The following is a 16,415-nucleotide window of genomic DNA, read 5'->3' on the forward strand; positions in this document are numbered from 1 at the left end:
AATGAATGAGTGTAGCATTGATGACGAACCAGAAAAGGAGACTGAGAAGGACTGGCCAACTAGGTAGGAGGAGAACCAGAAGAGAGTTACATCACAAAACTCAGAAAACAGAGATTAATTATCTGGATGAAAAGTTGGACAAAAGTGTGAAATGCTACAGAGAGGTCAAGAAGGAGGAAGACCGATTCAACAATTTAAAAAATCACAAATAACTTTGGAGAAAGTTGTTTCAATTGAGTGATGAGGCCAGAAGTCAAAATACTAAGAGATGAAAAGTAGGTGGATAAAAGAAAGAAGCCATGAGAGAAGATAACTTTTTCTGGAGAGATGTTCCATGATATGAGGGATTGGAAGGGACTATTGGAGTTTTGGGTTTTGTTTTTTTAAGGACAGGGGAAAGGGAAGCATATTTGAAGGCAGCAGGAAAGGTGCCAGCAGAAAGAGAAAAAAAAGAGAAAAAGGAGGGGTATGACTGAGAGAACATTATTGCTGAAGAAGATAAGAAGAGAAGTGATTAAAGGCACATGTAGATGAGTTGGCAAAGACAAAGACCATTTGATATCACAGATTGGAATAAAGCAAAAAAGAGTGGGAGGTGATGTCCAAGGATTTGAAAATAAATGGTTTTAAATAAGAGAAGGAAAGGGAGCTCATAATGAGACATAATCCTCAGCTGAAAAACTGGAGAAATAAAAGGTGTGAGAGATTTGAAGAAAGAAAAGGTTTAAAACAGTGTATGGAGAAATACATTAGGAAAGAGTGAAAGGATTGCATCGTCATACTAAAAACCAAGGTGGAGTTAACAAACAAATTTGTTAGACTCAATTAGCTTGTTTCTGAGATTTCGTACAACTGGAAGAATCTTTCCCAGGATTTGGGTTTCTCAAGAGAGTAATGGTGGCAGAACAAGAGAATAAAAACTCAACCAGAGAGGACTGGATAGAGATGAACTAATTAACTATAAGGTCAAAATTTGGAAAGTGGGGAGTATGAAATCAGATCCTAAGGAAATCCTAAAAGGTTAAGAGTTTGGAGGTCAAGATCAAGAACAGGTTTCATTCAATGGACTGAGAGCAAAATCTAGTGGTGGGAGATCCTGGGTTCAAATGTGTCCTCAGATACTTCCTAGATGTGTGACCCTGGAGTAAGTCACTTAACCTCTATTGCCTAGTCCTTAGCACCCATTTGTTTTGGAACCAATATACAGTATTGAGTCTAAGATGGAAAGTAAGCATTTAAAAAAAAAGAATATGTTTGGGAGTAGGAAAGCAAAGGGAGGGATGGATGATAGACAGTGTGATTAATAGAAGAATGCTAGAGTTTTTGATCCAGGAAATATAACACATAGATAATGGCAAGATCTAGAGCATGATCATCCCTTTGCATGACTGAAGGAGAAAAGAAGGATAAGGCATGGATTTGAGAGATTTAAAGAACCAGGAGGTTAAGCAATTTGAGGGAATCATGAATATGAATTTTGAAGTCCTCTAGGATGAAAGAAGGAATTGGGAGAGAAAAGAATACAGTGAGCCAAGTATTGGATTTTCTGAGAAATGTGGGAAAATTACAGGATTAGGTCAGGGAGTGTCATAGACAACAACTAGCATGAACTGCACTATGTAATAAATGTTGATAGAGTGAACATCAGAAGAGAAGAAGTTGTTGAGTGGTTGTGGCAAAGAAATAATCTAGAAATAGCGATGGGAAGCAATGAATATTCCACTCCTCCTCCAGTACCAGTATGATATTATAAGAGAAGATACAGTCTGTACTAGAGAAGATGATCAGGGAAGCAGTATCACCTGGGGGGAAGCCTAGAGTCTGTGAAACAGATAGAGAGAAGACCACGAAGAAAAAGAGATAAAAATTTAAAAGAAGCTGTTAGTTATGGAACAAGCATTTCAGAAGGCACAATGAAAGGAGTGGGCAACAATTAAATAACAGAGGGATTGTGGAAGTAGTAGGTGAGAGGGAGTTTGTTAGCCTTGGGGGATACAGCAGTGACTGATAAAAGATAAGAAGATTAAAACTTGGGATAATGGAACTTTGTAAGACTGTGACCCAGGCCTCAGCTGGACTTTTGAGAGGGGGATCCTCTCTCTCTAAGTGTAGGGTGATCACAGTAGGCCAATAAATACTGAGCTCTAAGGCCTGATTCCTCTTTCAAGAGATGGTTTGGTAATGTTGTGGGCAGCCCAGATACATTATACTTCATTAATAATTCTCTATGCCATTGAAATCATGTTTAATCTAAAAACAATTTTACATGTCAATTATTTATGCATCATAAATTATTTCCACTAGATATTTATTAGTACACAGAGATTTTGGTTCTTTGGAATGCTGAGAGGAAAATATGGTCACACTTTTAGGATAGAGTTCTTAACTAAAAGGAGAAAAATTATGTGCCAAGTATAATGAGAGATGAGGCTTTATCTTTCAAACTAAAATAATTTAACTCTTTTTTTATTCTGATATGTTAGATCCCAAGAAAAATTGAGACACAATAGTCAACTACCAGATAAATATACCCCTTGCTACCAATTTGGTATTCAACATCTTAGGGACTAAAATAAAAATCCTAGCCAGTAAGCCTCTGTGTGTGTTGGCAAAAGGTAGAGATATTAGTCGAAATCCATTGCTCTAAATCATCTGGTCCGTGATTGTTGAAAGTATTTTTCTCATTGCCCAGCTTAGAACTCAAAGTGTTTGAAAGAGGGAATAGAAACTCTCAAGGGGGAAGTGGAGGAAAATACTAAATTTAGATTAACTGACCAGAACTGGAGAATCTTCATTCATTCTTTGTTGTTTTTTTTTGTTTGTTTGTTTGTTTTGTCTTTTCATTTTCTCTCAGAGGAAACAATCTAAAAGAACAACTTGAAAGGTCAGTGTCTTTCCATAGAGTTTCTCCTGGAAATTTTTTGATTCCTAATAAAGCATGTGAACACTATTATAAAGCTTGATCTGACCTAGGGAAGGAAAAGGTACAAGTTTCTTCATTTTTTATTGTGAAACAAAAACCAATCATCTTTGTGTTAATCCCTTCTGCCTATCTCAATTCCTTCAAATAGATCTCCGTCCTGCTCATCGTTTGGTTTTGTGTTTTTACTTCGGTTACATGTAGAAACAATTTTTGACAATAGTTTTCTGACATTTTAGGATTCAGATTTTTTCTATCCTTCCCTGAGATAGTCTGATATAGGTTATACCAGTGCTTTCATGCACTACAGATTTCCATATTGTTCATGTCATGATAGAAAACACAAATCACAAATACAATAGAAATTTCATGAAGGAAATGAAGTAGAAGATGGCATGCTTTGATCTGCACTCAGACTCCAATTTCTTCTTTGACTGTACAGTGATCTCTCACCTATCATGGGAGTTACATTCATTCCAGAGACTCCTGAGATAGATAAAAATTCACAAAGTAGCAGGAGAGCAAACAGAATGATGCTACAGTCACTAAGCCAATCAGTGCTCACGATACAGAAGACAGCACTATGGTTGATTGCCTTTGCACAAGTGGTAGTGGCATACTGCATTTCCATTATTTACAGTACAGTATTCATCTGCAAAATCCTGTAGCTTTGCAAAAACTCTATGACTCAGAATTAGATTTTTTTTTAAACCCACGATACAATGAAGTGACAATAAGTGAACCACAATATAACCAGGGGGGACTATATTTTCATGAGTCCTTTGTGGTATTTTTGGAAATTTGCTTTGCTGATAATGGTTTAGTCCTTCAAAATTGAAGCCTGTACAATATCTCTGTTACTGTATACATCATTCTGTTTCTGCTCACTTCACTTTATATCAGTTCATATAAGTCTTTCCATGTTTTTCTAAAATCCTGCCTAACATTTCTCATCACACTCATCATTACAAGCCTATAATACAACTTGTTCATCCATTCCCCAAGTGATGGACGACACTTCTTTTTCCAGTTCTTTGCCACTAGAAAGAAGAAAAATATTTTGATACAAGTAGATCCTTTTCCCTTACTTCTGATCTCTTTGGGATATAGACCCAGTAGTCGTATTGATGGGTCAAAAGATATTTGTAGTTTTATGGATCTTTTGTCCTAGTTTTGCTGATTGTTTCTGTGTGTGTGTTTTATCGGTCTCATTTTTTCCATATAATTTTTTTCTATTCCATTTTCTATATCACTTACCAATACATACAAACATATTCACACATATGTATATTCATTATATATGCACATAGAAAGTTTATGTGTAAATTATTTACACAATATAAATTATTTTTACTAGATATTTATTAGTACACAGAGATTTTAGTCCTTGAGAATACTGAGGGGTGGGAATAATCACAAGAATAGGATAAAATCCTTTACTAAAAGGAGAAAAATTGTGCAACAAAAAATTATGAATATGATAGGTTCAGAAAAATATACAAAATCTTGTAAAGCACAATGCAGAGTGAAATACACAAAAACAGGTTTTGTAATGAGCACAATAATAATTTGAGGGGTAAACAACTTTGAAAGACCTCAAAACAATTTCCAAAGTTTTTTTTTTTCAAAAATCTGATGATGAAATTTATACAACCTACCATTTTTTGGTAATTTTCTTTTCTACATTTTTAATTCAAATTCTTTTTCTCTCTCTATCCCTTCTTCACCCATTGAGAAGGCAACAAATATGATATCTATATGAATTCATGTAAAGTATAATCCTACATTTAGCCATTTTCTGAGAAGAAAAAGAAAAAAGAAAAATATGCTTTAATCCCTACTCCAGGTATACTAGTTCTATATCTGGATGTGGATTGCACTTTTTTTTTAACCCTTACCTTCTGTCTTAGAATCAATACTGTGTATTGGTTCTAAGGCAAAAGAGTACTAAGGGCTAGGCAATAGAGGTTAAGTGACTTGCCCAGGGTCACACAGCTAGGAAGTGTCTGAGGCCAAATTTGAACCCAGGACCTCCCATCTCTAGGCCTGACTTTCAATCCACTGAGCCACCTAGCTGCTCCCTGGATTGTACTTTTAATCATAAGGAGTTATAGTGGTTCACTATATTGATAAGTTAAGATGTTTTTCAAATTGATTATCTTTACAATATTGCTGTTACTATGTAAATTGTTCTCTTTTTTCTGCCCATTTCAGTATATTTGTTCATATGAATCTTCCCAGGTTTTTCTGAAGTCATCCCTATAACTATTTCTTATAATACGACAATATTCTATCATATTCAAATACCATAACTTGTTCAACCATTCACCAATTGATAGGAATCCTCCCAATTTCCAATTCTTTGCTACCACAAAAAGAACTGCTATAAATATATAGGAGACTATGTAGTATATATAGACTATATAAAAGACTATAAATACATCTTTTCCTTTTTTCTATGATCTCTTTGGGGTATAAACTTTGTAGCAGTATTGCTGAGTCAAAGGGTATGCCCAGTTTTATAGACTTTGGGGCATGGAACAATCCACCTTTTGACAGCAAGATTACAAACTTGAGGTAAAGAATTAAAAAGATATTTTCCTAACAGTTATTACTCTGGCCTGGAAACCTAATTCCAAGGTTTTCTTGTTTTGAGCCCCAGAGTCAACAACTACACTCTCTGTACCTAGAACTGAAAAGGATGAAGAAAAACAAGTTCAAAATCCCATCCCATTTTGGGGAGGTCTCAGGGACTAAGGAGAAGGGAAAGGTGGCCCTTTCCCCAACTACTGAAACACCCAGAATTTTTAACCAATTAATGAGATCATTTCTCTAAATATAATATCTTTTATTGATAAGAACATGTGAATTATTAACAAAAGACAAGTCAACAAAGTACTTCCATTTGAGCCAAAGATCCAGAACAAGGTCCTGACAGAGTCTTTTATACCTAAGTATGTCTTCCTTCTGATTGGCCTGATGGCACATCAATTGGACCTCTCCTGGTAGTCCTGATTGGTGACTCTTTTAATGAGATAGTGGGCATAGAGAGCTGAGCTTCTCCCCCATTTATCATAAGGAGGGGAAAGACTACTCCTCAGATAAGTGGATCCCTACAGCTTCACTAAGCTAGGCTGACCCAGCCATCTCTGGCAAATGGAAGGTTAGCTGGTTTATGAAACCCAACTTCCTCTTCCAATCTTTGACTAAAAAAACATAAGGTCTTCCAATCAATCAGGTTTTTGCTGGCTATGTTTCCTCTGTGGTAGACCAGGTCACCCCAAATCTTGATAAGGGGAATGGAAAGGACACAAAGGGCATGTGCTGGGAAAAGCCTGCCTTGGGCTGGTTTTTGTTTATTGGATAAACAAAGAACAAAAAAGTCTCTGCCCAGGTAGAAGCCGGAGGAATTTTGGGGGGAGAAAAAAGAAGTTGGGAGTAACCCTACTCAGTTATACCTTGAAGAATTGCCTGACCTTCAGAAATTGGAATCTGAGAAAATGAATGGATTCATACAGAAATATTAGTTATAAAGAATACAATCCAGCATTCATTTTCTTTAATGTCCATGCTCTGGGTGAACTCCGGGAGAGACTGTCTGAATCTGGGAGTTGTCAAGATCCCTCACATTCCTCACATGGTTGAGCATTTGTCAAAGCTGTATTACTCAGATAAGGCCAAAGAGTTGACTTATTTTGTTTGTGCTTTTTTAAAAAACAAGAAAAGGATTCCATTTAGAAGACTGAGATTTTTCTAATTTCCATAATTTCCATAAAAACCCAATTGATGGCAGACAGCAAATATGATAATTTTGTTATTACCAAATTATGTGTGTGTGTCTATATACGTGTATTCCAAGATATGTGACCCCATTCTGCAGGCTGGAGGGGGATGCTATACGTATTACAAGGGAAGTAGTTTATATCTTTGCTGAGAATTCTAGGTTTTAGACTTTTGCTTATTTTTCTAGCCATGAAACTATTTCTCAGCTTAAAACAGCAGAGTAAAATCACATGAATCAGTAGATAGCTTAAATAGGTCTTCAAAAAGATAGGGAAAAGGAGGACAATTATTAAAGTAGAGGCAGCACAAATGGTGTCAATGGGGCCAGCCTACACCAGCATTTGCCACAGGCTGCAACCAGAATGAACCATCATTTAGGGAGGTTTCCCCTACTCCTCAAAAAGGAGTATTTTCTATGTCCTCCACATTTTTTCCCTTCTCCACTTCCATTCTTTTGGACAAAGATTTAAATTCAAAATTTCCTGTATCCTTGAAGCTGTTCTTTATTATGCAGTGGTAATCATGCTAAGTTTGGCTTCCTCCAAGCTAAAACTAGTGACTTTACTGCTCTGAGTTATATAAAAAGTTTATTTATAAAAATCTTTGCAGACCTTTCTTTTTTTCATTATTTTTTCTGTTGTCTTTTTTCCAGGTTCATGATTAAATGTCCTTGGGGTAACTTAGTTTAATTGGATCTCTTACTAGACTTCCCTTTAAAAATGTTTTATCCTCTATTACTTGTCACTCTTTATGAGGCAATACTGTTCATAATCTTTCCATCATCTTTCTCTGTGAGATTTTAAAAATTAGTTTTATATACTAAATTTGTGGTATTTTTGATTTCCATCTCTGCCTACTTGACATGTTAGTCAAGTATTGACAATTTTAAGCTTTTTTTGGACCTCTTGTTATGGCAACTGGTTATGATTTACATCATGATTTTCTATGTAAAATAAAAAATATAAAATATATATTTTTACAAAAATATATTTTTATAAAAATAAACTTCCAACCATCATCCATTTTCCATTATCAACAACTTGTTAGATGAGGTCAGGACTGAGTTGTTTCAACTGGCATATCTTTATCTCCCTTAAGTTCTTTTTTTCTAACTTTGTACTTTTGATTTTTGCCTTTAAAATTTGGTGAACTAACTACATATAAAAATCTAATTCAGAAATGACTCCCATGTCAGTAATGAGCCACTTCTAGTATGCTTAAAAGTAATCAATTTCTATGAATAGTTTTCCAATTATGTGTGAAAACAATTTTTAACACTTTTAAAAATTTTGAATTGCAAATTCTCTCCCTTCCTGCCTTATTCCTCAGCCCCACCCTCATTGAGAAGGCAAGCAGTTTGAAACAGTGTGCAGTCACCCCAAACATATTTCCATGTTAGTCATGTTGTGAAAGAGGAGACAGACAGACAGACAGAGACAGACAGAGACAGAGAGAAACAGAGACAGAGACAGAGAGACAGAGCAAGACAGACAGAGACAGAGACACAGAGACACAGGGAGACACAGAGAGAGAGACACAGAGAGACAGAGAGAGACAGAGAGAGAGAGAAATGAGCTACATACAGAATAAATGGGAAATAATTAACTAAAGCTAGGGTGTTGGGATAGGTTCCTTGTAGAAGGTAGGATTTTAGTTGGGACTTAAAGGAAGCCAGAGAAGTCAGTAATCAGAGTATAGAAGGTAGTCATAAAGGACAGCCATAAAAAAAATGCCCAAAGCTGGGAGATGGAGTATCTTGTTTGTGGAATAGCCAGGCGGTAAATGTTAATGGCATAAGGAGTAAGAAGGCTGAAAAGGCAGGAAGGGATTAGTTTATAAAGGACTCTGAATACTAAACAAAGGATTTTGTTTTTTGGTCCTAGAGGTGAAAGAGAATCTCACCTCATCAGATATAGACTGTCACCAGTGTCTTAGGGGAGTTACTTAATTTTGGCAATCTTGCTAATTGCTGGTGTCGGAAACATATATGTGCCACTAATTCTACAGATCACCAGAACATGTTCTCTCTTAAAATGGATTTCCTCTTGTTTTTATTTGTTCTAGCTAACCTCACCATAAAGTATTGGGCTACATTTCTTATTTAATTTTGGTTGGAGAGCTAAAGAGTAAAACTGAACTTATTTTTTAAAATTATGTTAGAGACTCACATGAGCTGGGAGTAGGACCATTGTGGTCTGGCATGTCGTAAATGCAGGACTAGAATTTAAGACTACCTGGAAGGACCAAACTATATCATCTGATGGCATATTTTGTTTTTTAATTTATAAGGCAAACAAAATAGAGGTAGTTGGATGACAATGTTTTTGTTCAAAGTAAAACGATAATATCTACTTGTAATTATTTGTGTTTAAAATGCATTTGTGCTAATGGGAGGAATTATAATAAAAATATTTTAATGTATCAGTTGACATGTAGGATCCTTCTAATATTAATAAATGCTGTTGACTTGTCACATTAAAAAAAAAAAGTCTGACATACCAGATAGAGGATGTTCCCTTTTGAGCAATGGCAGCCCGATTGGCAAAAATCTCAGAGTTTAAAAATAAAAACAGATTTGACAGCAGTACTATGTTTGAAGTTATTATGTATATTATTTTTAACATTCAAAAATAAATACTTGATTTTTGTTTATTTGTTTACTTTATGAAATTACTATTAAATTTTTTCTTACCTGCCTAAAAGGAAAAAAAAAAAAAAAAAAAAAAACCTTTATCATCTGGGATCTGAAGACTCTGGAAGTTGCTGCTGCTAATTCAATCTACTTCCCTACTCCACACCCCCCCAAGTCCTCCTGCTGCTGGATTGTACTCCACTTGCACCCCATTGAGGCAGGTCTTTCCTGGGATAGAAAATCATTTCCCCTCCTCCTTTGATTAATTCTGCCACTACAGAATTCATTTTGAGATGTATTTTAAAGTTGTTTAGAAGGGAATTTGGGAAGACATGGATGAGTCCCTCCCATTACTCTGCCATCTTTGTTCTGCCCCTTTTATAATCAATTTCTTGTATGTGTGTGTGCCTGTGATATTATGATATATAGTCATCATGTCTAAATCCTACCACATACTTTCCTAAAGAAGTTTGTGAGGTTATATCTCATGCAAGCTATGTCTAGCATTTATCAATTATTTTCTTGAAAAAGTCAGGAAAAGATTCTGTATTGTGTATATATGTTTAGCATCATTTATTTTCTGTTCTTCATCCATGCATTCTCACATTTCTTATTATCATCTTCTATTCCTGCTTTTTCAGGAGCATTATTGTAGTTTGTTCAATAGTCATTGTTAAGTCCTGTTTGACTCTTCATGACCCCATTTGAAGTTTTCTTGAAAAACATTCTGGAGTGGTTTGCTTTTCCCTCTCCAGCTTATTTTACAGATGAGGAACTGAGGCAAACAGTGAGATTAAGCAAATTGCCTGAGGTCATACAGGTAGTAATTATCTGAGGCTGGATGAATTCAGAACATGATCCTCCTGAGTCCAAGGTCCAGTGCTCTGTGTCAGCGAGCTGCCCCCTGCACGGGCATTACCGAGTTTCAGATGTATGTTAACTTCTTTCTAGGGAAAATCCTATAACTCTAAGCTCTAAGGCTCATTTTCTCAACCTGAAGAAACTGAAGATTAAGACAGCAAGTGATTAATAGTGGGAACTGAGTAAACCACACTGACACCATTTTGTGACTCCATTCTGGAGCTAGCTCAGCTCCCTTTCTATTTAATTATGAATCTAGTCAAAATTCTGTCCTGTGAGAAAACTTTATTCAGAGGGGGCAGCTGAGTAGCTCAGTGGATTGAGAGCCAGGGCCAGAAACAGGAGGTCCTGGGTTCAAATCTTACCTGAGACACTTACTAGCTGTGTGACCCTGGGCAAGTCACTTAACCCCCATTTGCCTAGCCCTTACTGCTCTTCTGCCTTGGAGCCAATACATGGTATTGACTCCAAGACGGAAGGTAAGGATTTTGTTTTTGTGTGTATGTGTGTTTTTCCAATTAATTAATTAATTAAAAGAAAAAATAAGGAAAAAAAGAAAACTTTATTCAGTTGTGGAAGTTGGGTGATAGAGGGAAACCCTATTGTCCTGTTTGAACCTATTCCAGCTTGGCTGCGAAACAGACCACCTCTAACTGCTCTTTGGAGACCCAGATTATTCTTTTTTTTAAAACATTTATTAATATTTATTTTTTAGAAAAGTTAACATGGTTACATAATTCATGTTCTTACTTTCGCCTTCACCCCCCAAACTCCCCCCCACCTCCATGGCTGATGCGTATTTCCACTGATTTTAACATGTGTCATTGATCAAGACCTATTTCCAAATTGTTGGTAGTTGCATTGGTGTGGTAGTTTCGAGTCCACACCCTCAATCATGTCCACCTCAACCCATGCATTCAAGCAGTTGCTTTTCTTATGTGTTTCCTCTCCTGCAGTCCTTCCTCTGAATGTGGGTAGCATCTTTACCATAAATCCCTCAGAGCTGTCCTGGGTCATTGCATTGCTGCTGGTACAGAAGCCCATTACATTCAATTTTACCACAGTATATCAGTCTCTGTGTATAGAGTTCTTCTGGCTCTGCTCCTTTCGCTCTGCATCAGTTCCCGGAGGTCTCCAGTTCGCCTGGAACTCCTCTAGTTTATTATTCCTTTTAGCACAATAGTATTCCATCACCCGCATATACCACAGTTTGTTCAGCCATTCCCCAATTGAAGGACATACCCTCCTTTTCCAATTTGTTGCCACCACAAAAAGCGCAGCTATGAATATTTTCGTACAAGTCTGTTTATCTATGATCTCTTTGGGGTATACAAATCCAGCAATGGTATGGCTGGATCAAAGGGCAGGCATTCTTTTATAGCCCTTTGAGCATGATTCCAAATTGCCAGCCAGAATGGCTGGATCAGTTCACAGCTCCACCAGCAATGCATCAATGTCCCAATTTTGCCACATCCCCTCCATCATTCATTACTCTCCCCTTCTCTCATTTTAGCCAATCTGCTAGTTGTGAGGTGATACCTCAGAGTTGTTTTGATTTGCATTTCTCTAATTATTAGAGATTTGGAACACTTTCTCATGTGCTTATTGATACTTTTGATTTCTTTATCTGAAAATTGCCTATTCATGTCTCTTGCCCATTTATCAATTGGGGAATGGCTTGATTTTTATACAATTGGTTTAACTCCTTGTATATTTGAGTAATTAGACCCCTGTCAAAGTTTTTTGTTATAAAGATTTTTTTCCCAATTTGTTGTTTCCCTTCTGATTTTGGTTACATTGTTTTTGTCTGTACAAAAGCTTTTTAGTTTGATATAATCAAAATCGTTTATTTTACATTTTGTAATTTTCTCTAACTCTTGCTTGGTTTTAAAATCTTATCTTTCCCAGAGATCTGACAAGTAAACTACTCTATGTTCACTTAACTTATTTATAGTTTCCCTCTTTATATTCAAGTCATTCACCCATTCTGAATTTATCTTGGTGTAGAGTGTGAGATGTTGATCTAAACCTAATCTCTCCCATATTATTTTCCAAATTTCCCAACAGTTTTTGTCAAATAGTGGATTTTTGTCCCCAAAGTTGGGCTCTTTGGGTTTATCATACACTGTCTTGCTGACATCACTTACCCCAAGTCTATTCACTGATCCTTCCTTCTGTCTCTTAGCCAGTACCATACCGTTTTGATGACTGTTGCTTTATAGTATAGTTTAATATCTGGTACTGCTAGGCCCCCTTCCTTCACATTTTTTTCATTATTTCCCTTGAAATTCTTGATCTTTTGTTATTCCAAATGAACTTTGTTATAGTTTTTCCTAATTAAGTAAAAAAAAATTTGGTAGTTTGATAGGTAAAGCGATAAATAGGTAAATTAATTAGGGTAGAATGGTCATTTTTATTATGTTAGCTTGTCCTACACATGAACAATTAATGTTTTTCCAATTGTTTAGATCTAGTTTTAATTGTTTGGAAAGTGTTTTGTAGTTGTTTTCGTATAATTGCTGTGTTTGTTTTGGTAGATAGATTCCTAAGTATTTTATATTGCCTAGGGTGATTTTAAATGGTGTTTCTCTTTCTACCTCTTGCTGCTGTGATGTGTTGGGACTATATAGCTTGGCTGGGAAACTGGACCACCTCTAACTGCTCTTTGGAGACACAGATTATTCTGATCAGAAACATAGTCCAATCCTAAAATTGATGTAAAGAGTTTTCTCATAATTATACATCTCAAGCAACCTATAAGTCTTATCTGAAAATTGTCCTCATGTTGAACAATTAGTTATTGTTCCATGTTTCTTTTATTGAATATAGATACTGTGAGGGGTGGGACACCTCTTTTATTGATTTCAGGGATTGCACCTCTTCACTTTCCCCCTCCCAACTTGGAAAGTCCCTGATCTTTCCTCCTATCGGACACTGTCAGATTAAAAATTAATATCCAAATATTCCAAGTATATTTAAACAATTTATGAATAATAACTTGAAGCAAGAGGAAAGTAAAAAGCTAGAGTAAAAAGGGTGCTAACCCAGCTGCCAGCAGGAGAGAAGAAGGCGAGAGGCAGAGTTCCACCAACTATAAACAAACAATGTAAGCACACAAGGTGCGGATGAAGAAGGAAAGGGATGCTGAGTAATGTAGTTCAGGGGTTCAAGATTTTCTAATTACACAAAACCATAGTACCTAATTTTGTATTCTGACTAATTGTTTTTTTAACCCTTACCCTTCTGTCTTAGAATTGACACTATTTGTTCCAAGGCAGAAGAGTGTAAGGGGTAGGCAATTGGAGTTAAGTGGCCTGCCCAGTGTCACATGCCTAAGAAGTTTCTGAGGCCAGATTTGAACCCAGGCTTGGTTCTCCAGCTACTGAGCCACCTAGCTTCCCTGCTAATTGCCTTTTACTTTTTGTTGGTCTTATTTGATTGTTTTTAATATATAAAAGTCTGTATCCCCCTGTATTCAGATTTCAGTGCCAAAGCTGAGGAAGGCAACTGGTCCCATTTGTTGGGCAATTGATTTGCCCTGCTTGATAAAATAGATGTGCTTTGTTTCCTCAGTTATTTCATCTTTCACCCATCAACATATGCAGACCAGCAGGTTGGATTCCCAAAGTGTAGCTGGCTACATCTACCCTGAAGCTCCTAGTAGTAACACTGAGAAATTGAGAATCTAATGCTAATATTGCTCATCAATGTCCATTTGATGTGTTCTCCCACATATCAACCAACTAGTTGATATCTCCCCACAATTAACAATGAACTTTTACAAAGGAATATTTACTGAAAAAAGTATAGCAAAGATCAAAATATAAACACTTTCTAAACAAAAAGCACACTCTCCCCTCAATTCATCCACTTGACTCCTAGGAAGACTAGACTCAAACTTAAAGTGAATCCTACAAAAAATGTCCATTTGTATATATAGCCTGGAGTTGGGTGCAGGCAGAGGTATACCTCATGGCCCAGAGAACCCTTTTCTCTCCTTTAGGTATCCCCACCAAACTCATTTCTGGGAGTGGCATGAGCCACTCTCGCTTGCAAGACACAGTGTCCCAGATACAATGCCAATTCACAGTTAGGCTGGGTTAAGCAAGTCCAGTCTTAAGGCTATAACTCTTACACAGAGACTGATACATTGGTAAAATCGAATGTAATTTCTGTACTAGCAACAATGCAATGACCCAGGACAGTTCTGAGGGACTTATGGAAAAGAACTCTATCAGCATTTAGAGGAAGAACTGCAGGAGAGGAAACACAGAAGAAAAACAATTGCTTGAAGACATGGGTTGATGCGGACATGATTGGGGATGTAGACTCGAAACAACCACCCTAGAAAAATTATCAATAATATGGAAATAGGTTTTGATTGATGACACATGAAGAAACCAATGGAAAATGAGTGTTGCCTATTGGGGGGGGGGAGAGAACAAGAACATGAATCATGTAACCATGGAAAAAAATTTTCTAAAAAAGAAAAAGAAAAAATAAATAAAGTATAAAGTGTAATACCAAAAAAAAAAAAAAAAGGCTATAACTCTTCACAGGATTCAAGCTGCTACAGCAGCTAACTGCAAACTTCTTTATGGATACCAGTTGCTGAACCTCTGGTGGCTTTTTTGATCTTTCAAAGTTCACCCGAACCATTCTGCCTCCAATAATTATTCCCCTAAGATCAGTAAGGAATAACTATGACAAAGACAAGTGAAACATTCATGGCTCAGGGTGGCCAAGAAGAAGGAAGCCAGCCAGTGGCAGGTCACTGCCTTTTACCCCTCCTACCTCTCCTCCTGGAGACTTACAGGAGTCATTGCCTTGATTGTCACCAGGGAAATAAAGGAGAATTCCTCTGTTCTAGTCTTTTATGTGCACACTCATTTCCAGTTCAGTAGCAAATTAAGAGGCTTTTCATCACCACAGATCAAATCAACATGAAATAAAAAATACTGAGCTGGTGAGATAAAGGATTTCTCCATACATTTCTACATGTGGGAGCACCACAGCTCCAGTGGAAATGGCTGCAGTCTGAACATATTGTACACGTCTAAGGACTGTGCCCTCATCGGTCAATCCCCAATTCACACGTCTACATCATTCTTTCTAACAGATGTTACAGTATGAGCTGCAGTAGTTTCTAGAATGGCCTTTGTTTCAAATGCTTGTCATGAGTATCTAGTATAAGGTTACCAACTGCCTCATAAAATGATGCTTCTTTTTGCCTTTAGGGACAGGATAAAATCAACCAGACCAATTATTTTGTATTCTTCTCCAAGGAGAATCAGTGAGCCATCCTTCCATTTAGATGCGACTTCTTTCTCCTTATTTTGTTTACTATAAGATTGACAAAACATATAAGATTCCTTCATCTGAATGTTCGCTCCCCGGTCATTGGTCAAAGCATCATGTGTAACTATGTTCAAATTGATAGCTGGTCTAAAAAACTTAGCACTCCCCATTTCCTTTTCTGGCCATTGTTGCAGAAACATTTTATTTTATCAAAGTAGATATTCTGCCACCCATCACTGAAGAATAAGAAAGTTAAAATAAGAAATTTTCATTTTTCTCTGTATCGTGGCTCCCATCCACACCACAAATAACATTAGGGTAAGATCTGGTGGAGAATAATACATACATAGATAAGTAAATATGAAGTACCAGGAGGGGATAAACTATAGTTGGAGACCAGAGGTATTCACTTTTTCTTTCACCATTTCCATGACAACATTCCAGTTAGTCAATAAATATTTATTAAGCATATACTCTGTACCAGCACTGTGTTAAGCATGTGATTCTTGTGTGACGAAGACATAGAAATCCCAGGTAATCTTTCCAACCCAGGAGCTTCATGTTCCTTTTTGAGTAAGGTTAGTACACAAGGATGGTTTCAGGCAAAACAATTACACTACAGGGAGGAGCTCTGAGGACTGGGAGAATTGGCCGTAGTAGCATTTCCACCAAGACTTGTAAAGGAGCTAGGGGTTCTGAGGAGAGAGAGAGAGAGAGAGAGAGAGAGAGAGAGAGAGAGAGAGAGAGAGAGAGAGAGCTAGACATAGAAAGAGAGAGAGACAGAGAGTCAAAGACAGAGAAAGAGACAGAGAGAGGAGAAAGAGGAAAGGGAGAGAGAGAGGGAGACAGACAGAGAGACGGAGACAAAGACAGAGAAAGAGACAGAGAGAGAGGGAAATACAGACACACAGACAGACAGAG

At 36.9% G+C, this 16,415-nt stretch overlaps 1 protein-coding gene across 1 annotated transcript in view; it reads left to right on the forward strand.

Annotated features, from left to right (window-relative positions):
- Positions 1 to 10,189: 10,189 nt before the first annotated feature.
- The window catches only part of GSG1 (germ cell associated 1), a 22,222-nt gene continuing 15,996 nt past the window's right edge, over positions 10,190 to 16,415 (forward strand). Inside the window, exons 1-2 of the mRNA XM_044679084.1 lie at positions 10,190 to 10,266; positions 14,933 to 14,966. Coding sequence (XP_044535019.1) covers positions 10,190 to 10,266; positions 14,933 to 14,966 — 111 coding nt within the window. The remainder of the gene's footprint in view (positions 10,267 to 14,932; positions 14,967 to 16,415) is intronic.

The sequence above is a fragment of the Gracilinanus agilis genome, chromosome 5 (genome assembly GCF_016433145.1).
Source record: "Gracilinanus agilis isolate LMUSP501 chromosome 5, AgileGrace, whole genome shotgun sequence".
NCBI classification, from domain to species: domain Eukaryota; kingdom Metazoa; phylum Chordata; class Mammalia; order Didelphimorphia; family Didelphidae; genus Gracilinanus; species Gracilinanus agilis.